Source organism: Salminus brasiliensis, chromosome 7 (assembly GCF_030463535.1).
Source record: "Salminus brasiliensis chromosome 7, fSalBra1.hap2, whole genome shotgun sequence".
In the NCBI taxonomy this organism is placed as follows: Eukaryota; Metazoa; Chordata; class Actinopteri; order Characiformes; family Bryconidae; genus Salminus; species Salminus brasiliensis.
The window spans coordinates 24,707,963-24,732,889 of NC_132884.1; the positions used below are offsets into that span (position 1 = coordinate 24,707,963).

At 39.0% G+C, this 24,927-nt stretch overlaps 2 protein-coding genes across 5 annotated transcripts in view; one reads left to right on the top strand and one right to left on the bottom strand.

Moving 5' to 3' along the window:
• zc3h3 (zinc finger CCCH-type containing 3) overlaps nucleotides 1–3,983 on the bottom strand; it is a 69,937-nt gene extending 65,954 nt beyond the window's left edge. For both annotated transcript variants that reach the window (XM_072684295.1, XM_072684297.1), the window contains exons 1-2: nucleotides 3,936–3,983; nucleotides 1,161–2,682 (exon numbers count right to left, since the gene is read on the bottom strand). In XM_072684295.1, the coding sequence (XP_072540396.1) occupies nucleotides 1,161–2,682; nucleotides 3,936–3,981 (1,568 nt within the window). In that variant the 5' untranslated portion in view covers nucleotides 3,982–3,983. The remainder of the gene's footprint in view (nucleotides 1–1,160; nucleotides 2,683–3,935) is intronic.
• Nucleotides 3,984–4,113: 130 nt separating this feature from the next.
• Nucleotides 4,114–24,718, top strand: cyldl (cylindromatosis (turban tumor syndrome), like). 3 transcript variants are annotated; one of them, XM_072684298.1, is made up of 16 exons: nucleotides 4,115–4,350; nucleotides 6,472–6,916; nucleotides 7,673–7,948; nucleotides 8,066–8,135; nucleotides 8,310–8,491; nucleotides 8,652–8,796; nucleotides 8,899–9,028; nucleotides 9,677–9,787; nucleotides 10,266–10,357; nucleotides 11,038–11,101; nucleotides 11,239–11,377; nucleotides 12,774–12,882; nucleotides 12,982–13,100; nucleotides 13,487–13,712; nucleotides 15,502–15,612; nucleotides 16,371–24,718. In XM_072684298.1, the coding sequence occupies exons 2-16, from the start codon at nucleotides 6,488–6,490 to the stop codon at nucleotides 16,577–16,579; spliced, it is 2,412 nt and encodes an 803-aa protein (XP_072540399.1). In that variant the 5' UTR covers nucleotides 4,115–4,350; nucleotides 6,472–6,487; the 3' UTR covers nucleotides 16,580–24,718. The 3 variants fall into 3 exon arrangements, with proteins under 3 accessions (XP_072540400.1, XP_072540399.1, XP_072540401.1); XM_072684300.1 differs by having other exon boundaries at nucleotides 4,116–4,350; nucleotides 6,472–6,622; XM_072684299.1 differs by having other exon boundaries at nucleotides 4,114–4,350; nucleotides 15,502–16,462.
• Nucleotides 24,719–24,927: the final 209 nt, after the last annotated feature.

Consider the following 24,927-nt stretch of genomic DNA (forward strand, 5'->3'; position numbering starts at 1 on the left):
AGTTAAATGAGTTTGACCAAAATATCATTTTTATAGTCAATACATATAATGATGCTTTTAAAAAAATCAGAACAACAATATTATGGACTGATAATACTTATATTTATAAATCAGCTGATGATATCCAAAATACATATAAATATAAAATGGATGGAAATTTTATGTATCATTTTATATGCCACTACTTAATGAAGCAGTTTTCATAATAATATAATAAGAAGAAAAAGAAGAAGAATTTGCACTTTGGAAGTGTTTAGGGGATACTTGGACTACCGCATTGAAAAATGTGCATTTATTAATTTAACTGCATTTGTAACCCTTTCTAATACTATACCAAGTAGATGTGGTCTCAATTTGTACACTTTAGTATTTTTAAGAATTGGTCTAGGCAGATATATACACACATGAATGATATCAGATATCTGCCCACAACAACAACATAATACTAATACTAGTAGTACTAGTACTACTACAAATAATACTACTACTACTACTACTAATAATAATAATAATAATAATAATAAACATGTATAATGTGAAAAAAATCTGAAACCATGTTCCTTATTTCTCATTATTTGCCTTTTCTTGTTCTAACTGCGTATTTTCAAGTTAATTTTAATTTTGTTCTAGTTTGTCAATTTAACCACTTTGCAGTTGTGTCCTAATTTAACCTTCTCAGTCTGTATTACTTTGATAAATTTCCTGTCTCAACTGACCCCATTTCCCTTTTTTTATATTCAAGGTGTAACTCACATTAACCCTCCATGTGCATTTTGGATCAAACCACTGCTCTATACTAAAATATTTAAAGAATTCATTTAATAGGTCTGTCATTGAAATTAGGGTTCAAATTACCGCAACTTTGCAATCCATTTCATGTAATAAAATAACCTCATGCATCTGCAAACAAGTCATTCATTAGAAGTAACAAGCTCTGTCATACAACTAAGGTTCTGAAATCATGTTTTACCCTGAACATAACAAAAGCAAATAATAAGAAAAGCATAAGCCCTGTGAATAACCTAGGTTGCAGAGTACTGAAAGGTCCTTAGAGGGCTTAATAAACTGACAGCACATGGTTTTGTGGCAAGTCTGTCAAAATTTATTATTTTATTATAATTATTCTAAATTTATTTCATAATCATAATAAAAATTCTTACCTGGTGCTAGATCTCCTGATAATCTTTGTTCTGCTCCTTAGCTTAAATCCACTACTGGAAAGAGGAGTGGGGGCAGGGCTCGTCTGAACTCGAGATGGATGTGGTCTAAAGCCTGAATCTTTTCCCTCTTTCTGAGCAGTCCATCGATACACAGATCCCTTTCGAGATGGTCGCGGGGTGGACCCAACTGAAACCCCAGAGGAACTCTGAACAGCGGCCTTCCAGGAATAACGATTGGCATTAGCATGGTTAACATGAGTTGTGGAAGTACCTCCACTAACTTTAGTCCTCTTTGACATGGTAGAAGGAACACAAGTGAGTTTTTTGGTCATGTCTGATCCCTCCTTTGTTGCTTTCCCAGGTAACTTGTGAGCTTTGGGAGAAGGTTGCTTGTTTGGCAGCTTGGTTGGGGTTCCTCTGGTAACTGTTGCAGTGGAGCAGGATGAGGACACCCAAGAGTACTTTGAGGTCTTAAGAGGGCCCGAGGAAAGACTAGGCCTGCGATGTGCCTTCTTGTTTGAACTATGGACATTCTTGATGTTGGCTATCCCAGCGGCAGCCGAACCTGAACCCGAGTTAGGAGAAGACACAGTAGAGTGGATCTCCGGTTTAAGCTGGCTATTTGTAGTCCCTTGGCTCTTCACCCAGGTAAACTGTGATGTCTTATGGGGAGAAGATGATGTTGTCTGCGCCCGTGCTGTCGAGTCCAGTTTAAACCTGTGGTTTAATGCAGAACTAAAGCAAGTCTGAGGAGGAGTGGTCGGAGCTGAAGAAAAATCTTTAGTGGCTGCTGCCATGATCACAGTCCTATCAGCTGAGCTGCTGCTGCTGGTGAAGTGTGATTTTGCTTGCAGGGGTGCTGAAGTCTTATTTTTGAAGGCACAGGTCTCCTCATATGAAGAGACAAATGAGGTAGCAGTGGCACAAACCATATGCGATGCACTTTTCGATGTGCAAGTTGGATTTGCCTTCTTTTCACTCTGTTGAGCACCAGTTGAAGAAGACCCTGCAAGGTCAGCATTAGAACTGACTGAAGTGTCAGTCTTTGTTTGTGTAGATTTCAGTATTGTTCTGTTTGCACTGGTGGCTCGGATTACATCACCAGAAAGTAATGATTCCTTCTTGGTAATGTTCTGTAAAGGCACTGTGATGCCCTTAATTGCCTTAGCCTCTGTCGTCTCATTGAGCGACAGCTTACAAACATCACCACTGTTTTTACTGCTGCCCACAAGTGTGTCAGCAACAGAGGCTACAGAACTAACATGCTGAGTCTTCTTCAGGTAAGGCTCAGAAGCCTGGGAGGGTCCTCCTCCAGAAGCTGGGGTACTCTTGTTGTTGAGAGAGTATGTTTTCCGCCATTGGCTGGTAGAATGAGGTGCAAAAACCTGGGCCTGACTTGAATATGAGTGACTGTAACGGGGGTTGTGCCCTCGAGCCCTACCCAGGCCGCCTCTAGACGAAAACCATGGAGCTGAGCTTGTCGGGGCATTACCATGAACTCTCTTGTGGTCCTTAATGAGGTCTGTGAAGACAGAATAGGAAGTATGCACAGTACATATTTAGATAAAATAAGACATCATGTTAACGTCATGTTAAGTTCATTCATGAGTTCCTGAAGTAACTTGAATATACCCAGTATAGTGTTACGAATGAAGTTTTTTTTTTTTTTTTTTTTTTTTTTTTTTTTTTAAAGCTTGTCCAAGCCACCCAATCCAGCAAGACCAGCTTGGTCAACTTGACCAATAAAGTCTATCCAGCTGGTCAATCTCCTTAGCTTCCAATAGAATTTATTTCTTAATAAAAAAAAAATCATTAATTGTTGATCAGATCAGTTTATCGTTGCCCTCTACTTCACTAATGGAGTCTGTAAAGCCCCTGACCCTTTAACCATGGTCCGATCAGAGAAAAGCTTTAAATTACTTTTTACTGATATAGATTTATATGTTTGACACACACACAAAGAAACAAAACTGCTGAGTAGTCTGTACTGTAGTACTGGGTTTTTTTTCAAGAACCATAATTTTTTAAATTAAAAAGACATATGGAACACAAAATATAACTAAAAAGTCTAGGATATCTTGGCATTTAAACAAACAAATACAAAAAGTATATGTCTCGATGCTATTTTCCATATTGTAGAAACACACTGCACTCCTGCTCATCATCTACCTCCTGCACTAAGATTAGCTAGGGCAGTTCAATTTTACATTAAATGAATAGGAATATGCATGATTACATTAGCTAAATAAGTGGGAGGAGACTGACAAAATAAAATAGAGAAAAGAATAGAAGAAGTGTGAATAAGAGCCATGATCCTTTCACCAAATATGTTATACATATAAGGACAACGACATTCTTACAAGTACAGTGAAAGTCAGGCGTAAAGGTATCTATATGACTATAAGAAATGGGGTGCAGTTATTCAGAGCACGCAGCTACGAAAGCTATATTTACAGTTTACATCGCCAAACCCGCAAAAGTTACAATCACAAATGTTTTTCATATCTGCAAAAAACAGTGAAACATCGTTTAAACATGGTGAAAGTATTAAAAACTCATGACATTTCGCAAATTAGTTAGCTAGAGAAGTGTGTAAGGTTACTGTACACTGCTGGTGTAACGTTGAGCACAGAAAGAGAGAGAGAGAGAGAGAGAGGGAGGAATGGGCTAAATAAACACGACTCGATAAAAATGGAGGACTGATGGAAACTAAATAACGCCTTAAATAACGACAGAGAAAATGAGTCAGCGGGTATGTCACGTTAAAATACTTACTTTGCAGCTCCTCGATTTCTCTTTGTAAAGCTTCACGTTCTGCCATGTTTGGATCCAAAACACATTCGTAATCAAACAGCGCGGAGACTCGTGCTGATGACGCAACAATTTGCCGGAAAGAAGATCTACAAATGCTCGCCTTACCCCGAGTGTGCCCGACACGGTGTATATATCGAGGATTGCTGCGTTTCAGAGAACTGTTCTAATCATGCATAACTAGTTACACGACAGGCAGCAAGTTGGGGCGGCTTATGTAGCAAACAGGACTTCAATGCCTTTAAACTATATTTGCGAGTTCTGGGATTTTTCTACTCATATACACCGACGGGTTTAAAGGATTTGTACTGCCGTAATATTACGACAGTTTTCATCTCGGCTCTTGGAAGACACCTTCGATTTGATCAGCGAAACGAAAGTAAGTTTACAGTCGTAAAGTGAGACATTGTGCTTTCTTTCTTCACCATTGCTTCTGAATGTGTCCTCAGGAGTGGACCAGTCTGTTCGTTTTAACAGGTGATTTTCACGGGTGGTTGGGGTTTTTTGGTTTTATCGGCGGTTGTGTTTTTAAATCATGTGTATTTACTTTCACTTTCCTCCGTGAACCTGTTCCCAAAACACTGTCAGTGACCTGAAATAGGAAACGAGCTCAGACGGTGCAGGCCCAGCTGCAGTTCACATGTCCAGGGTTTTATCTCCGTCTTCTTACTAATTTAAAACTGCGAAATCTATAGTACATGATAAAAAATAATTATAGCTACTGTTATTAGTTTAGATGCGGCATCAGCACATGTGTATTAGGTTCCTGAGAAAACCCGTTTTAAAAACAGCGCCGCGGCCCGGACCTCTTATGTAGTTACACTGAACTCCTGTCACTCTTCAGTGCCCCGTTTATTCCTTTACTCCACCCCATCTCTGTTTCACTAACACATGTGGAGAAAGCCGGCCAGTGCCCTGTATTGCCGTGGGCAAAACACGCTGTGTAGCCCAAAAACGTCATGACAAACTCACTCACTCAAAAGATCTTGACTCCAGCATTTTCTTTGGGGGTTGTATCTTTACTATGAACTTAAAATCATACAAATCAAAAGATGAATTTCTGTCTTCTAAATGAAGCAACGTGACGGTCAAAAGACTGTGGTGCTCCTCGGCTCGAGGCTTCTGCGGTATTCCATGCGTCCTCGCGCTTTTTACTAAACTCAGCAGCCAATCAAATTGCATTGCATTAAAGCAATTACTTTCTAATAATAATTACTAAATTATTATATAGCTACCCAAATGCAAAAGTTACACATATTAATGAGGAATTAAAGACAAATTCACAACATACATTTTTAATTAAAACACAAAAATGGCTCTAACAGTAGTGCTTTGGGTGAACCTCCTTCAGAGACATATCAAAGTGTGTTTGACAGTAAAATGCTTTGACAATTGCCTGCTCACATGAAACAAGATATAATATCAAAAAAAAAATGCTATCAAAATAAGAAAAATAATTCAGACTCTGCCGTTCGGACACTCAGGAAAAGTTGGTGCCACGACCGAAAAAAGCCTGGATGCTTGTCTTCCGTGAATCAGGGTTTTGAATCTGATGCTGACAGCACCTACAGAAAGCCAGTAAAGAGAACACAGCAGAGGAGTTACATGGCTGAACTTTGAAACGTTAAAACGTTGAAGACGACCCGTGCTGCTGCATTCTGGATAAGTTGCAGGGCCCTGATGGTGCGCAGAGGGAGACCAGCCAGAAGAGAGTTGCAGTAGTCAAGTCTTGAAATGATAAGAGACTGAACAAGCACCTGGCTGACCTCTCCAGAGAGGAAAGGTTGAATTCTCTGGCTGTTGTACAGGAGAAATCTACATGGCAGAGTCAGATTTGCAACATGACTTGAGAACAACAACTGAGCATCCATGACTACACCAAGGCTTCAAGCTTCTGTAGAAGGAGTGATCAGTCAGTTCTCAAAGGAGATGGCAAGATCATTGTGCAGTCCAGCAGTTCTCGGGATGTCCAGCAGCTCTGTCTTGCTGGGGTTGAGTTTGAGGTGGTGAGTTGCCATCCAAAAAGAGACATCAGTGAGACATGTTGCTTCCATGTCGCAGACTGGATGGGGCTGAGCCAAGTGACTACACATGCGGTACAGTGTGGGAAACATAGGCAAGACTACGTTAATTAGGGGTTCATTCTAGGTTAATTGCCTAGCCCTACTTAATGGTAAAATGCTAAAATCATCACACTCACACAAGGCAGGGGTGCTGTCAAGGATTTTGGAGTCCCATGAAAAGATATGACACTGGGCCTCATGACTCTTAACAATTCTGCCAAAATACTTAATTAATACACTCTCAGTAACAGGCACACACACACACATGTCGCCCCTGTACATGGAAGTTGGATTTCTGCACTGGTCAAACACTGTTAAAGTTATGTTGTATTCACTGCCTCTGAATCACTTGTGATGTATCTTGCATTTTGATTAATTCCACAGTACAGGAGCCACAAATTAATAACCAATATGTTTGCTTATTATTATTTTTACAGGTGTTGACGTCTAGTAATGGCCCCCAAAGACAAGAACATCTATTTTATTCTTACTGCAACGCCCGCGCCATTCAGCTGTATGACAGCAGGCCAAATTTGTTACATTACAGAGGATCGATGTTCACAACAGAAGAAACAGAAGAAAGACACCGTACGTGTGAAATGTATAGGCTCTCCAATTGAACATGACCTGCCATTGGATTTTCTCTGTATACTGCCCCAAGAAAAGGCAGAGTTATTGTTGGCTCTTATAACAAATGAGGAGAGACTGGATGAATTTGCACGGTCAGAGACTTTAGACCAGGCTACAGCCTTGGTTAAAGGGTCTGAAGTGACAGTGGAGCAAAATGGAAAGTGGCTCAAAGGTGTGGTTAGATACATCGGCAGACTCTCTGAGACAAATTTGGATCCTATAGCAGGGGTATTCTTTGGAGTTGAACTACAGGTGGGATATTAGTTTGTACTTTATGTGCTAAATTTTATAAAATAAATAAAAGTATCAAGTTATAGATTCAAATATTTCCAAGAACAGCTAGAAAAATATTCAAATGTGCACAGCTGTGGTCTAACCTTTCAAACTGCACTGCCTGCCCATGTATAGCCTGTCTAATATTATTGCAAGCTATTTGCCTACTGACAACTTTAGTTTCTGCTTAAATATGTATTTTAATAGCTAAAACAAATTGCAAAAAATGCAATATGAATTTCTTTTTGTTTTGAAATAGGTATAGAAAATAACTTTGCGTTTTCAACATTTTCCTTAACAAAACTTTGATCAAAATGGCAAAACTTTACAGCAGAAGAAAACACTTCTTATTCATGGAAAGAAAGTGTAAAAAGAGGTTATTTTAAGTCCTTTTAAGTAATTTTGGGCTATTGTTGCCAATCCGTTTGGTCATTTTTAATTATGTAAAATGCAGAATGACAAAAAAACGGATACAACTATCAACAACTATCATTTATGAAAAAAGTTATGCATCCTGGAAGTAGCATCTGAAAAAAGCTTCATCACATGACAGGAAATGAAGTCTTGTGTGCCTATGCAAATCTGTTGTATGCTTGTTTTTATGTGTAGATATTTTAAAAGCTTTAAAACACACTGCACTGTGCATTGCAGCAATTAAAGTTTCTGGCGGGGCTGAAATGGGTTATTACAGCATGATGTGACTAATTCATCAAAGGATTGTAAAACCTTTCTCAGGGAGAAGACAAAGGGAAAGGCCAGGATGGAACATATAATTTCAAAAGCCTTTTCAGTTGTGGGAAGAATTGTGGCATGTTTGCCCCCTTCAACAGAATTAGACCAATGCATTCAAAACCAGCAGGCTCCTCCCATACACCTTGGTCTAGCGTACCTGAGACAACTGAAGAGCAGCTGTCTGTTGGCAATCGTGTGACATATTTCATTGGTCCAGAAAGGCACCACGGCATGGTTCTGCAACTGCTAAAGGAAGAAGGCATGGTTCTGATCTCAACTGTAAGTCCCTGGACTATAAAGCCTTCATCTTATCCTTCCTAAGACAGTGGGGAAATAAGAGGGCAGGATTGAAGCAGTGTTTTAGCATTAGGTCTCAAACTTACTGTTTCTTCACAGGACAGGGATGAACATGGGAGAGAAGGAGGAGAGACTACAGTCTCTTTGGAATGTGTTTTTAAAGAAGGAGGTAAGTGGACAATAACCTCACAGTCAGGGAATATCAAATAGGTATTTTTTTTTATATTTGCATTGTTATGTTAAATAAATTGTAAATAATTGTGTAAATAATAATTACTTATTTAGCACAGTAGGATTTCTCCGGCATTGGTGGACTTCCCCTTTCATGTTTTGTGTTCCACAGATGAAACAGAACAAATGGATACATCTGGAAGTCCAGAAATACCAAAACATTTGGGTGGAAATGCAGACATAGACGTGAACTCCATGGTGGAGGTGGATCTGGCAAAAGGGCCCACCTACGGAACTGTTAAGTGGATTGGCTATCTCCCAGGAAAGTCTGATCTCATGGCTGGGCTGGAACTGGTACTTAATAATACTGACCTCTTCTGGTGACAGTGAGAAATGTCACCTATTAGAATCTCCCCTAAGTGTGTTCCAAGCAGTTTATAGTTTATATAGCTGTGTAATTACCCTGTGGCTGACCCATTAGGTACTGTTTAATACATGCTTTTCTCTGTTTCAGGAAGAGGACTGCGGAGTGGGTGATGGTAAATTTAAAGATAAACGCTATTTCACAAGTCTACCAAACCGCAGCCTTTTTGTGAAGCTCACCTCTTGTCGTCCTGATTCTCGCTTTCTGGGAGACAGTGCATCAAATGGACATTTTGGTAGTCATTTATTCTGCACAATTTATTCATTAAGAAGCACTGTATGTATGTGTGAGTGATGTCTGATTTTAATATCTGTATATAAATTATATGATATATCAGATATATCGGCAGGGTCCCAGGACAATGTCCCACCCATTAGATCTCAGGATGTGACAAAGTTTCTGCTTGGACGAATGAAGGGTATTCAAGGTCACTGTAACTCCTGCTACATGGACTCTGCTCTTTTCAGGTTAGAAGTTCTGTTTATTCCTGCTTAGAAACAAGAGGTAAACAAATACAGTAGTCTAGTTTTCTCATTTTATCATATTTTCTTAATCACTGAATTTCTTTAAAAAGCAGTTTCTCAATCTTTTAATTGTGATGTTGGCAGATCATATATTCATTGCTGCAAATATATGAATCGTTGCAGTGTGCCTTTTCCAAAAAGAATTTAGCCCAGAATACTTTTCTGCTACACAATGATATTACTGTTACATTAGTTTACTGCACCAGGGCATAGGCATGCATTTCTTTTCTTTGCATGAATATCGATAGTGAATAGAGTTGAAGCACTGACTTTGCCTATAGTCAATTTAATACCTTTTGCTTTTTCAACATTTGACTGTTTTCTTGGCACAGTAGCTTTTGCTATACAATACAGGGTTATTACATTCAACTCATTTATTCAGTTGTTCCTCAGGTTAAATTTAATGCCTTGACGGTAACTTTTTTTTTGTTGCATTTCTTCTTTTGGAGTTTCAAGAATCTTGAAAGAACTTTTTACACCTGGCCTTGTGGTCTTATTTAGTAATGACAATCTAAGCCATCAGTTCTACATAAATTTTAGATGGCATTCTACTCTGGGCCTTACTGTTTGACACCTCTTTCTCTGTTCTAGTCTGTTTTCCTGTTCATCAGTACTGGACTCTCTGCTGTATAAAGGCACTAAGCAGAATGATAAGCACATCCAGAAAACCCTTCTGAGGGAGATTGTGTGCCCTCTGCGCAGGTAAAACTTTGTGTGACACTATATATATATATATATATATATATATATATATATATATATATATATATATATATATATATATATATATATATATATCCTATAATTTTTTTTTCTACAATTATCTTATCTCAATTTTTGCCATTTTTCTTTGCTTTTTTGACAGTCTGAAAATTGTTCTTTACATTATGTTAAAATGATGATGAATGAACCAATAGAAATGCTCTAAAATAAGTTGGAATAGAATGTTGTACTTTAACTGTCACCGTCCTTTCCTCTTGAGTTGACATTTTTAAGATACAAGGTTTTTGCATGACAGCGACACTTTGCTTACTAATGTTTCGTTCCGTAAGAAAGACGACATACACATTTCTTGTATTGACACATGACCTAAAATGTGTTGCATAAGCATTCCACATGATTAGAACGTCTTGAAAATCACTATTTCTGGAGAGATCAGTTTGTGTGTATGTGTTTGCAGAGAGGGGTTTGTGGCTGACCGCAACGTGATGAAGCTTCGTCAACAGTTGCAGGAACGTGGCCACTCTCCTAGCTACACCACGGATGAGAAAGGTTATATGAGATGACATGATACAGTATAGTTAAATTTTGATGATTTTTTATATATTATTAATGCAGCATTTTTAGTTTTGTCTGTTGTACAGGATGCATTCATTATCCATTATGGTGTCTTATACTGTGTGTTTTTACACAACACAACACATTTGTTAACACATAGGTTTGTTAAATACAGAAAGTAGAACTAAAATAAGATACAGATCATATTTCATATAAACACCTACAAATCTGTCTTACATCTGTTTGTTTGGCCTGAAGGCACTGTAATGAGCTCAAAACGACTAAAATGTACATGAGTGAGTATTAGTGAACATACATAATGTGTAGTATGTTTTTGATGCATCTGTGTAAAATAATATCCCAAAAAAAGCACCCAACGCTTATGAACTGTTTAGTCTAGTTGAAAGTGACAGACCGCACACAGTGTGGTACACACAAGTATGAAAAGTTGTATTAGGAAATTTTGAATTTACATAGGGGCACTTCTCTCATTGTTTACTAACTCCTCAGTATGGTGCCTGTACATTCGAATCTGAAGGTGATTGTTATCTGTAGGATGAAAGTTATTCCATTATTTATCCAATTCAGTATGGCTAAAAAAAGCTTTTTGAAAGTCACGGCTCATAAGCAAATACAAATGCACCAATAACAAGTCCGCCTGATCCTGTGCACAGATCCAGAGGAGTTCCTTACACTCATTATGCAAGACATTCTGTCACTGGAGCCGCCACTCAAACTGTGAGTAGCACAGCACATGTTTGTCCATCTGTCTGGATTTCTTCTTCTGTTCTTTTTTAAACACTAAATCTCTATTTCTGTGTACTGTTATTCTACTTGCACACTAAAACCCTTTTTTGTTACAATGATCTGAACAGAAAACCGCTGGGAATGGAGAAGGTGGAAACTAGTTACTTTTACCAGATCTTTGTGGATTACAACAACACTCTGGTTTTACCAACAGTTCAGCAGCTGCTGGAGCATTCCTTTTACAACAACGGCCTCAGACTGGCAGAGGTGAGCCCGATTTCTGAGGGGCTGCATACACTTTGATGCTGTGGATGTGTTGTGAAGTTATTAAGAGCAGTGTGTATTTGTCCTGTAGATGGTGCTGTCTATCTGTAGTCACTGTCGATAGTAGTCATTCCCGCTGCCAGAAATACACTGAAGTGTTACAGCAACAGCAACTTTCCAATAACTTTACTGTGCAGTATTGGTGGTTTCCAGCTTAGCAGTTTAGCAATGAGGTCAAGAGACATAAGACACTTTTAGCATTTGGGAATACTTCATTCATAATCCGTAACTATAATACAGAATTAGCCTTTTTTTTGGATTGTATTTTTTTTCTCAACAAAATTACCACATTTAACCTGAATTAGCAGTGCCTGAATTAATTTGTTTAGATGGAATACGTCATAATTTCCTCAGATTACATTTGAGAATTAAAGACCAACAGCAACTGCATTCCTTCAAGTATAATTACATACCATAACCTCTAAAATAGAGATATCAGAATTATATTGATATACGCAGATAATAATATTGGCATCAGACACTTTTGTATATGTGTGTGTTATATATATATATGTGTTATATATTATATATTGAAAATGACTAAATATTAGCATCTGTACTATACATACATAGCTGGCCTGTCACAATTATTATGTAATTTCCTGTTATTTAAGCTGTTATCTAAGCTGACCTAATTCCATTATTACTTCATGATAACTTAAATGACTTAGTTGTATACTTTTTGGTGCTTCAAATGGTTCTTTAAATGTTTAAAGAACCTTAGTTTGATATAACATTTTTTTTATTTTTTATTTAAAGGTTCTTCACGCCCAATCTCTGTTACAAGCATGGTTCTTTATTAAAACCAAAAGTGTTTTTCTATGGCATCGCTCAAATACAATCTGAAGCACCTTTTATTTGTAAGAGTGTTGAGCTGTTTCGGTCTTCAGTTGCAAGCTACTAGATATCAACAGCTATGAAACCGAGATGGCTAACCATTTATTTTTTTTAAATTGTTAATCATAGTTATTTATTTGGCAGTCAGCTAAAATGTCACGGTCACAGAAAAACATGGCATATAGTATACTGATCCTACAGAGTGAGCATACACTTCCATCATTGTTAGCTACATTATCCTAATAGCATCCACTAAAAAAAACTAAAGCAAACATTAAAATGTCTTGGATAATTGATTACTGTTGGAATGAGTTCACAATTGTGTACATTTGAGTTTTGTCAGAATCATTCCTTTATAAAGACATATTTCAGAAAGCTAAGGTTGTCTAAAGAGCTAAAGAGTCATCTACCTCCAACCATTACTTTACACACGGCGTGTATTTTTCTGCCAGAACCCCCCACCTACCTTTCCCCTTCTATTTTTATCTTTCTGTGACACCAGGTGCCCTCGTGCCTGATCCTTACCATGCCTCGCTCTGGAAAGCAGTTTAAAATGTTTCCAAAAATCATTCCCTCACTAGAGCTAGACATCACTGCTCTACTGTCCAGTGGTAGGCCAACCTTTATATATTACTGATATTCTTCTGATATGGCCTATGCTCCATCTAACACATGGTTGTCCTGTGTTCATGTGTGTTTATTTGTTTTAGGTCCTCAGCAGTGTGTGCTCTGCGGACAGCTGGCACATGTGGAGTGTATGGAGTGCTTTGGAGATCCAGTATTTAGCAATACAGGATTCAAACATTTCTGTGACACATGTTCAGCTCAGGTGGATTTCTTAACTTGTTTTATGTTTAATGTGGGGTCACCAACCTTGTGCCCGCAGATCTACTTCTCTGCAGACTTTAGCTCAAACCCTAATACACCCTCCTGATCCATTAAATTATTGCCTTTAGAAGTGCTTGATTTTGAATTGTGTCAGATTTGGGTTGGAGGAGAAACCTGGGGGAAGTAGGAGTGTCTGTGACCAATTCTTTAAATTCTTTCTGTCCTTACACTTTGTTTTCAGTTTTTTTGGTAGCTGTAATGCTATATTACATATTATTCAATCACTGTTACTTATCAGTAGTAGCTCAGCTAAAGCTAAGACTTTAGGCCAGACCTTCTTTTTTTTATATGCTTCCTGAAGCATGTGCATGTGGATGTCATACTCAGGTCCATTTGCACCCCTGCCGTAAGTCCCATAAGCCCACTACCGTGCCCCTTCCAGAGGGCTTCCTTCACATGTGGGAGTCTGGTGGGCCGCCTCGCACTCCTCCACGAGAAAAACTGGAGTTGTTTGCTGTGCTGTGCATAGAGACAAGCCACTACGTTTCATTTGTCAAACACGGACCAAAAGCAACTGATTGGATCTTTTTTGACAGCATGGCTGATCGAATGGGTGAGTAGCATGTATTGTTTGGGTTTCAAACAAAAACAAGATTGTCAAGTGCCAAGAATAGGTGTATTAAAATTCAGTGTGCTGCATCTGTCTAAGGGGGGCAATCCAATTGGCAAATGCATTTGTCCTATTCCTTTTATTTTCTATGTTGCATTTTTGTAGGGATACAGGGATACAAGACCCTCACTGAAAGTGAAAGAATTATGTGGACTGAGGTGGTAAAGTAATATTGTTGGATTTTGCACAAAAATAACTTGGGTTACACATTATTCAGTTCTGACAAGCGTTGTTCTACATAGTGCAGTTAGCAGCATGCAGAGCTCAGAGCAGAGGACAGGTCAGTGGAGAACTAATATCATTTTAAAGCCGTTATTTTTAACAAAATGCCATATAGTGTTGCTTCAAAGAACCGTTATTGAGATGGACGTGTAAAGAACCTGTAAATTGATAAAGAACCTCTAAATCGAGTGAAAGTCCTTAAGATTCACACATCTCCTTTACAAACATGCTTCTTTCTGAAACCAAAGGTTTCTTCTATTTTTCTAGAACTCTATGAAGCACGTTTTTTTTTTTAAAGAGTGTGAACACATGTTTAAAAGCTGTGAGAGAGCAGGTTAGATTATATTGCATGCAGATAATGTTAGAGTAATTACCTTGGCAGGAAAGCAGCATTAGCAGCCGCGTCTAAAATTGGAGCACCGGTGTGCTTCTTAGAGGGGAACCCTGCCCTCATGCCTGTAGAGGGAGTTACACCTACACACTTGCACACAGTATATTGTAGCGTGTTCAGAAAATGTTTTGGATTGATGTTGGTGTGTGTATGTGGGCAAGAGCTGAGCTGCACTAAGTGCATTGTTTGAGAGAAAAGCTCAGCTTGTATTCAGCATTTCTGTGACCAGCAACAGCTGGAAAATAAAGCACCACAACTGGTGCAATAAAGCGGTGTCTCTATTAATAGCGGCAAACACTACAGTATATTGTTTCTGTGAAATAACTACATTTTGTAGCTATACAGTACACACATATAGTTGTACTTTATACTTTTTATTTTGCTCTTTGCACAATAGTGAATGCTTTTGTGATGCTGTGTGGTGTGGTATTTGTTTAAAGCAGCATTATGTAGCATTTCACCCTAAAATAACAGCTCTGTCATTGCCCCTCAAGTCTCTGCACACTGTTAACAGCACTATTTAACGTTGGTAAAGCAGGTAGAACTAGAACTACATAAGTCATATTTGTGTAAAATGTAATATTAATCTACCGCGTCAGTCCACATGCTTTTTTTACTTTCAATGACCGTTCTGTATCTTTTTTGCTTGTCCAAAAATCCATGTGTAAACTGTCTCTTCCTTGAGGAAGAGCTCACATGCACGTATTTATATTCTCTGCACTGGAGTAAAAGTCAAATACACTGCCCACCTGTAGGGGCAGCCTAGGAGCAAATACCAACTCTTGCATAATGCTGCTTTAAAGGAGATATTGATTCAAAAATATCTGTGCTTGCTGCACATTCAGTCCGGAACACATTATTATTTTAACCAGGCTTTATTGCTTTATGTGTCTATTGTGATATGTTTCACATTTTTGTTTGTATCATGCAGCCTTAATTGTTTCTGTATAATAATGATCAGATCTAATCTTCGAGGTCAGAGATGTGCACTGCTAGTGATAGCATTTTAACGTTTCAGTTGTATTTTTTACACTTTTTTTTTTGTTTGTTTGTTTTAATATTGAAAAAGCAAATGTTTGAATATAAGTATGTGCATTTGTTTCTCATTTCCATTGTTAGGTGAGAGAGATGGCTTTAACGTCCCGCAAGTTAAAGAGTGCCCAGAAGTGGAGCGCTACCTCACTATGCATCTTGCTGAGCTGGCTGCACAGGGGCCTCGAGAGATGGAAGGTGTGGCAAAGCGACTTTTCTGCGATGGCTACATGTATTTATACCAGAGTCCCAATATGGGCCTCTATCACTGACATTGTCAACTCTCTAAACTAATACTAATACTAATCACTCACATATTTACATATATACAGATCCAGTTCTGATGCCCTAGTTAAACAGAAGGACATAAATTCTACACTTGCGTCTTCATTTTCCAGCTTTTAGCTGATTAGCTGAGTATGTATGCTCAAGTGGCATAAATGATTGCCTTTCTGGTTTGTACATCAGGGTACAGGTGGGAATACTTGATGTATACTTGATGAGCTCCTGAATTCTTGAGTAAGATGCTACTCAAAAAAATGTACAGAGCTTTGAAACTGACTTTGTAAATAACTTACAAAAGTAGGACGAGTAGACAACTTTTTTGTGCACTTTTTTAGGCTTATTTCTGCCTTTGTGAACAATTGGCAGAGTTGATTTGCAGATAGAGATACATTGTGAAAGGGACAGGGTATCTAAGAGTATCTAAGGAAAAGTGTTCATTTTACTTCTGCCAAAACAATTTATTCCAGAGACATGTTTTATGTGTCTATACAAGCCAGTAGTTTGGCAGTAATTAAGCACTTATGATTACAGAAAGTAGACAGATATTTTACTCTAAGGTGGTGTAAATGTTGCTGCATAAAGTGGCCAGGCTGGGATAGAAACTACAGGTACTTCTACGTGTTGGATGGTCTTGTGGAATTAACACAGTTCTATCTTCCTAATATGGTCAGTTATTGGTGGAAGTGTGGACATTCTGGCAATAGAACAGCCAACATTCCCATGTGGGGCTCAAATGGGTGGAAAAAGGTGGGTTTCCGGTGAGTATGGGCCGTATGTGTTACTAGGACCCAGTAGGGCTTCCCAAATGACCCTCATTGTTACAGCCCACTTTAATCTCAAATGGGTCCCTTGTAGGCCCCATGTGCAGTGTACAACCTAAATAGGACCAAGGTTTAACCCCTCTTAGTCCCATTACTAACCCTGTGGGACACTGGTAGGCATTTGTATGTGAGGCCAACATGGAACCCATGGACAAAACTTTCTGGTTCCCAGTTGAGCTAATTATACAGGCCCCACATGGACATGCTTTCTGGGTATGCTTACATATTTAATAGGATTCTTCTGGGGATGCAGTACAAGCTGGTGACATCTCAGGGAAATTGCTATACAATTTTGTTCCTGTGCAATTGATTTATTGAAAACAAATTAAATAAAACAGTTGCTGGAATGAAAAAATACAATTTTCCTCCCTTACTGTGTGTGTATGTGTGTGTCTGTGGCACACAAGAAGAAGCAGATCTAAGCAATGTTCAAACTCCTACCACACAAGGACAAGTCTGGATGAACTGTGCTTTGTTTATTTTATGTCGGCCCTATCTCGTTCCTACTTGTGTACCTTTCCCATTGAATAACCTTTAGCTCATTATCATCTATTTAATATGTCTGCAAAGGGAACTATTTTTTTTTATATATATAGATTTATGAAGTAATAGCTAAGTAGTGATAAACCTGTCATAAACGTTTGATTTCAGACGTTCATTGTAGGGTAAATGCAACAGTCCAGCTTAAACATTTACACTAGATTCTAATGTTTATCCACTTCTGTTATAGAGATGGATTGCTTCCTGACTTAACTGTGCCTGCTTGACTGCCCTTGATATTCCTGTCCGTTTTCTGTAAACGAAACGTCTCTCACATATTTGCACAAAGTGAAAGCTAAAAAAGGAGCAAGGAACGGATCAGAAACACCCGTCAGATAAAAGGGGTTATATGTAAATTAAATGGTGACTAAATCAAACAAAATACTTTTGCGGAATGTCCCGAAACGTTCCACGGGAGCTCCTGAACCTAAGGATCAGTTTCATATCTTATTCCAAAAGGGACATCAACTCGCTTTCTCTTTCTCTTGGTACGCCTCTCCTCCCTTTTCTTCATATCCACACTCTCCGCTCCCTCTCTCTCTTGCCTCGGCCTAGAACAAAGAGAATGCATGAATATACTCAACTGAAGTGACGCATGGAGAAATAATTTTTTCTGTCCGTAACTGACCACAGAACAGTCTATGCTGCAACATAAACCAAGAAAACTTGCCTCCGCTTGACCCTCTTTAAAGAACCCCGCTGTAAGGTGACTGAGTCTCAAAAGCATAGTATGGTTGAATGAAGCTTCTACCAATTGACCTGTTTTTTTTTTTTGTTTTGTTTTGTTTTTAATTAGGATTACTGTGCTGCGTACAAAATGACTAGGAATTAATGACCTTAAAGCCTAATCAACCTTAAAGCCTAATTCTAGACAGCTTCAAGCACATTAGGCCATGTGATCCATCACAGAATCAATGATTCAAACTACTCTATGAACAAAAATAAAATATGTATGATGTGCTATGTGCTGGATTATGTCTAATCTCTGTATCACTTCTATTTATCCCATAGTTAGTTGAGCTCTATCACTCCAGAGAATATAGCGTCACTGTTCCACAGCCTAATGCTGGTGGAAGTTATCCCCCTCCTAGCTAACGTTATGCAACAGAAGTGGTGACCTTAGACTGATACGACTGCTCTACAGTGTCTCATTGTATTGCTAATACTGTTCTGTTGAGACTATACATGTTTCCATGTTTGAACCACGTTTGGTTCTATAGAAAAGGCGGTTTGTTCTAGATACACTATATGTCCAAATGTATGTGGACAACCCTACTAATGAATATTTTCGTGTTGCATGTTTATAATAGATAGTTTGTAATAGTTTGTGCTAATTTAGTAAATATGTACACAAATGTGCACACCCTTTGATATGTCTCCCAAAGTGAGCAGAGGTGTATTTTGTTTTCACTGAAACTGCTTGAAATGTTTCTGCAACTTAACTTGTGGTAAATTCAATTGATTGGACATGATTGGGGATTGCCAACACTTGTAGAAATATATACATCACACATTTGACACTGCCTCTCAGAGCAACCTTCAAGCCATGGGGTCAAAGGAATTTTCTGCAGACATCAGAACAGGATTGTCAGGGCATAGATCTGGAGAACGGTACGGAAAAATTGCTGCAGCTTTACAGGTCACAAAGGGCATCGCTCATCACCTGACTAATGCCATGCCTACAGTGAACATCATGATGCGGGGATGTTTTTCAGCAGCGGGACTGGGGTGACTAGTCCTTATTCAGAGAAGGATGAATGTAGCGAAGTACATCAACATAAAGAGAAGGTATAGAGAAGGGGGAAACCTTTATGACCTTCATAACCACTTATCAAAGGTCAACCACCAGGTTAGCAATGTTAGCAAAACTAGCAAGGAAACGATTCCCTTCATCTTCAACGGAAGGATGCATATCATGTTGCCTTTCTTGTTGCTTAGTGTGCCTATTTATAGGTTTACCTCTTATATTAACCTAAGCATATAAAGCACACAAAAGCACAAAGATGCAGTACTGGATCTTGATGACATAAAAGAATGGGTTGGTAGAAAGACGGAAAATATGAAAGGAGAAGACAGGGAAATGAGGGAGATGCTTATCTTGAACTACAGCAAAAGGGATATTGGATGTTGCAACAGCTGTCGGTTATCTTACAATAGTGTGTGGAGAGGTTACCCAGGAAACTAAGACTCCATTAGGCCATTAAGAGATACTGTAATGACCTTTTTGACCCCACAAAAGTAATTGCAGATAGATGCTATGCAAAGAAATGGTATCGGACAGGACTTGGCCAAGATGATCAAAGAAAGACGGAGGCTGGTCCAACATCAAACATGCCGTGGTAAAACTAGGGGCAATGATAAGACTATGCTGCACACATTAGTGGGGACTTCCATCGAGTGTGAGTGTACTGCTAGTTCTCTTTATCAGTGTCCTCTGAATGAGGAATGGAGGTTTTGAAAGTTTTTTTTTTTCCTGGATGTTTTTGATCTAAAATCATGAACAATATTATATATATTTTAAAGGCTCATCACAGTTACTTCGCTTCTATTAAATGCTCATATGTGAATGATATGAACAATCACACGGTCAATATCAGTGACTTTCTAGATGAATAATAAATCAAGAGCCATTTGCCAGCATTTTAAATATGAGTCCTAATTGGTTTCTGAAAGAGAACTAGTTCAAGTTCTCTGATTATTCAAGCAAACATGGTCAATCATCCACAACAACAAATACTCAAGTACTGCATGTAGTTCCTGGCATCGCCTATATTTCAACAACAGGACTCAGATTTCAGATCATGGACAGTCCTGCAAACTGTTTAGAATTCCTGGATGTTTATGTACCTGCTCATCTCAGAACTTCTGCCTACCTGAACTGCTTGACCTAAACATGATCTGGGAGGCCTTTTCAGCAGTAATAATAGAGTACATTAGCGCACATTAGCACATGGATCTGTTGGGATTTTGTCCTTGCCTCCTCCCTAGTCTCCGACCTTTGTCCTGCCTTGTCATTTGTCTCCCAGGTGTTCTCCATTGTAGCCCTGCCCCTTTGTTAACTCTCCTTAGGTGTTCCCTGTTTGTTTCAGTGTAAATGCAGTACTTTTGTTACCCTGCCGGTCTCCCAAATGCGACGATACCCTTAGTCATATTTTTGCTTTGTGTTTTCTGTTTAAACTGTGCTTTAAATAACACAGGTTTAGTATTAATACAGTACATTAAAATGTGATCCCATAGGTTTTAAGACACAATATGTGATTAAGATTATGAAAAACATTCTGTACACTTAGTCAGGTGTGCTCAGGATCTTTTGACAGGTGTAACGTTTAAAACTCAACACATACCATTTTAGGCCATAATTTCTATAAACTGAATAGTATTGATCACAAACTCAATATCAGCTACTTAACTACCATGCTGTGTACATAAAGAAAAAATAAGTGTATCAGTTTAAAACGAACACTGAACAGCCAGCCCTCATACCCAGATATGAGTGATTTTGACCAGGCAAAAAAAAGGGTACTACCAATTATTTAAGTTTAAAAGTTTGGTGTCCTTGACCTGTTCTTTTCATTCTCCATCTTCCAAAAGCAAAGCTTACGCAGACCAAAAAATCCAGTCTTCTCATGCTATATCTCACTTTGTTAACAGCTCAAACACTGCTGTGTGTGCAATTAGCATAACATCCAGCCTTCTCCCCAGGAAAGTGTCAGCATTTGTTGGGACGAGAGAGACAAACCGATACGTGCCCTCCTTCTATCAGAGCTTTCTCTCTTTCATCTTCCTTGAGGAGTAGAATTATTTTTCATGTGCTCTTAATGGGGCCGTGTTTGATCTTTCTGCCCATCATGTGCAGGAGCCTGTGATCAGCAGAACAAGTGACCTCTGGTGTGCTTGCAGCGATTGTGATGCATGCTATGCTACTCTTGGGTATAATGCGGGCTCCAGCTCCAGCAAGAATATGCCTGAGTACAGCATACTGTAGAGAGGGATATGGATTACTGGATTACTGGATTACTGCTCACCCTTACAAAAAAAGATGGTAAAAAAGGAGTTCTTTAGAGCGATACCATAGAACAGTGGTCACCAACCCAACCCTGCTCCTGGAGATGTACCTTCATGAAGACCTTCGCTCCAACCTCTTTTGTTCCGTCTAATTATGGCTTTCAGAAGAGCTTGATTAGCTGAATGAGGTGTGTCAGATTTGAGTTGGGGTTAAAACCTATAAGAAGGTATCTACAGGAGAGTTGGTGACCATTAATATATCAAATCCAGCCACAAATAAAAATGTTTTCTCATTGATTAATATTTATAGGCCTCCAGGGCCCTACTCTGAATTTTTAAAAGAATTTAGTGATTTTGCTGCAGACTTGGCAGTGTGCAGTGACAAAGTTATAATAGTAGGAGATTTTAATATTCACTTTGAAAAAGCAGACGATCCATTAACAAAGGCGTTTGTATCAATTTTAGATTCTGTCGGCATTATACAAAACATAACTGGACCCACACATTACTGTAATCATACCCTAGATTTAGTCCTGACCCTGGGTGTTAGCATTGATCAGCTAAATATTCTACCTCAAAGCTCAGTAATATCAGACCATTATCTAATCTCCTTTGAGCTACATCTAAGGCAAAATGTAAATTCTTCTCCCCAACACTGCCTAAAACGCACAATAACACCAATGACAACTGTACAGTTTACTAAAAATCTCCCACCCCTATCGACCTTAGCTTACACTCCGTCAGACCAAACGGAGCTCGTCAAATTAACAAACGATCTAGAGAATACCCTCCGATCAACCTTAGACAAAGTAGCACCGTTCAAAAATAAAATGATGAGGCAAAAAAGGCTTGCACCGTGGTACAGTGATCAAACTCGTACCTTAAAACAAACAGTGCGGAAACTAGAGCGTAAATGGCGGACGACCAAACTAGAGGTGTTCCACTCTGCGTGGAAGGACGGCCTTAGTCAATATAGAAAGGCACTCATTAAAGCTCGCTCAGCGTATCTGAGCTCGCTGATCGAGAAAAACAAAAACAATCCCAGAGTTCTTTTTAATGAGATCTCTAAACTTACTAAAAGCCAGGCAGATACTCAACCCCAGATCCCAACATCTTTAACTAGTCATGTTTTTATGGACCATTTTAATAATAAAATAGAAAATATTAGACAACAAATCCATCCCTGCTTATTAAATCAAACATGGCCGTCACCCGATGTAGTTGCTTTAGAACAAAACTTAGTTGTAGAACAAAGGCTGGAAGCCTTCTACCCACTTCCACAGCCAGAACTAGAAAAAATTATATCCTCAGCTAATTGTACAACATGTACACTCGACCCGATTCCCTCTAAATTGCTAAAAGAAATTCTCCCAATTATAATCGGACCTCTTTTAACAATTGTAAATTCATCCCTTAGCCTTGGGCATGTACCCCAAACCCTTAAAATAGCAGTTATAAAACCTTTAATCAAAAAACCAAATCTTGATCCTAGCGTATTATCTAATTATAGACCCATCTCAAACTTAACATTCGTATCTAAGATATTAGAAAAAGCTGTGGCCCAACAACTCTGCTTATACCTGAGTAAAAATGACATGTATGAGAAATTCCAGTCTGGATTTAGACTCAATCACAGCACAGAGACAGCCCTAGTGAAGATTACGAATGATCTCCTTCTTGCCTCTGATCAAGGCTACGTATCTTTATTAGTCCTACTAGACCTTAGTGCAGCCTTTGATACAATAGATCATTCTATATTACTAGAAAGATTAGAGAAAATGGTTGGAATCACAGGGACAGCCCTATCATGGTTCCAATCATATCTAACGGGACGCTTCCAATTTGTAAAGATAAATGATTTATCTTCAAACTACACAGAAGTAAGATATGGAGTTCCGCAAGGCTCAATTTTAGGACCACTATTATTTACATTATACATGTTACCACTGGGCTCAGTTATAAGCAGACATGGCGTTAATTTCCACTTCTATGCAGATGACACACAGCTCTATATATCAGCCAAACCTGACGATAAATTTAGACTACAGAAAATGGAGGACTGTGTAAAGGATATAAAACTCTGGATGTCACATAACTTCCTTCTCCTTAACAGTGACAAAACCGAAGTTCTCCTTTTAGGTCCAAAAGACTCTAGAAATAAACTATCAGACTTAATGTTAGACTTGGCAGATTCTCCCATCATTCCTGGTTTAGCAGCTAAAAATCTTGGCGTCACATTCGACTCAGATTTATCATTTGAGCAACATATAGCTAATATTAGTAGAACAGCCTTTATGCAGCTTAGGAACATCTCCAAACTAAGAAACTCCTTATCACTACAAGACGCAGAAAAGCTAGTACATGCTTTTATTACCTCAAGGCTAGATTACTGTAATGCGTTGCTGTCAGGTTGTTCCAGCAGGAACCTCAATAAACTTCAGCTGGTGCAAAATGCTGCAGCCAGGGTCCTTACTAAAACTAGAAAATTTGACCATATCAGTCCAGTTCTATCAGCACTTCATTGGCTCCCAGTTAAATTCCGTATTGAATACAAAATTATTTTATTAACATATAAAGCCCTACATGGCCTCGCTCCTGAGTACCTGCAGGATCTTATAGTATATTACGAACCATCAAGACTACTTAGATCTCAGGGTGCTGGCCTCTTACGCGTTCCCAAAATTCAGAAAACCTCAGCAGGGGGAAGAGCCTTTTCCTATAAAGCCCCCCAGCTCTGGAATAACCTTCCAGATAATGTTCGGGACTCACAGTCTCAATCTTTAAATCTAAACTGAAAACTTATATGTTTAGTTTAGCTTTTGGTAATTAATGTTTCTTAGATAAGGGCTGCAGGTCCAGGGGTTCGCGGACCCAGGGAATTGTAGTACTCTGAGATGCTGGAGCTGTCGTCTCGCTGCTTACACGCGATCACTCAGGTTTGTTGACGGTGGAGCAGATAGATGCTGGTGTTCTCAGGGTACGCCCGTGTCCGTGTTACCTTCTGGCTCTCTCCTTTTAATTATGCTGTGATAATCAGACCTGCCGGAGTCATCAGACATACCCAGATGCTGATGATCAACATTCTCTGCACTCCATAAAATTCCTCTTAGAACTAACTTCTCTCTCTTTACCTTCCCCGAGTAAATGGCCACCCAGCCCGATCTGCAGGAAGATTGCCCGCTGAGGTCCCCTCTACCTGCATCTAACCAGCTGCCACCTACCAGTCCAGCCAGCGGGTCCCCCCCAACCCGCCACCACCCATGGCTCACCCGCCAGCCGCTGCTGCCTGTTTGGTGGCCGTGCTGAAACCTAGATGGACTCGTGCCTGTCTGACACTATTAATATCACAACTATTAACTTTCTGTTGTACCTGGTTTGGTCATTTTTATCATTAATGTTTAAAACAGTCTGGCCAGAGGAGGATGGGTCCCCCTTGTGAGTCTTGGTTCCTCCCAAGGTTTCTTCCTCCAGCTCTGAGGGAGTTTTTCCTTGCCACTGTCGCCGTTGGCTTGCTCACGGGGGTCTTTGACGCTTCATGTTATTTCTTCTTTCTTCTCTGTCTCTGTTCTTTATTAAGTAATAATTATGTAAAGCTGCTTTGTGACGACAACAGTTGTAAAAAGCGCTATACAAATAAATTTGACTTGACTTGACTTGACTAATAGAAAAGGAACTGTTTTTACGGGTATATCATCCAATTATGATAAGGAAAGGTATCACACATAGGCTATGCTGTTATGAGATCATTTCTGTAAGAAAGGTCTTTATGCAAGGACAGGTTTCTAGAGAAAACTAGAACAGCTGTTTTCTGAAGTTGAGCAAGTTGCACATGCTGCTGAAGTTTGTACAAGTCCTGGTTTCC

Coding starts and splice junctions, on each gene's coding strand:
- cyldl (XM_072684298.1), top strand. CDS start 6,488: ATGGCCCCCAAAGACAAGAACATCTATTTTATTCTTACTGCAACGCCC. Junction 7,949..8,065: donor GCATGGTTCTGATCTCAACT/GTAAGTCCCTGG, acceptor GTTTCTTCACAG/GACAGGGATGAACATGGGAG. Junction 13,101..13,486: donor GTGACACATGTTCAGCTCAG/GTGGATTTCTTA, acceptor TGTCATACTCAG/GTCCATTTGCACCCCTGCCG.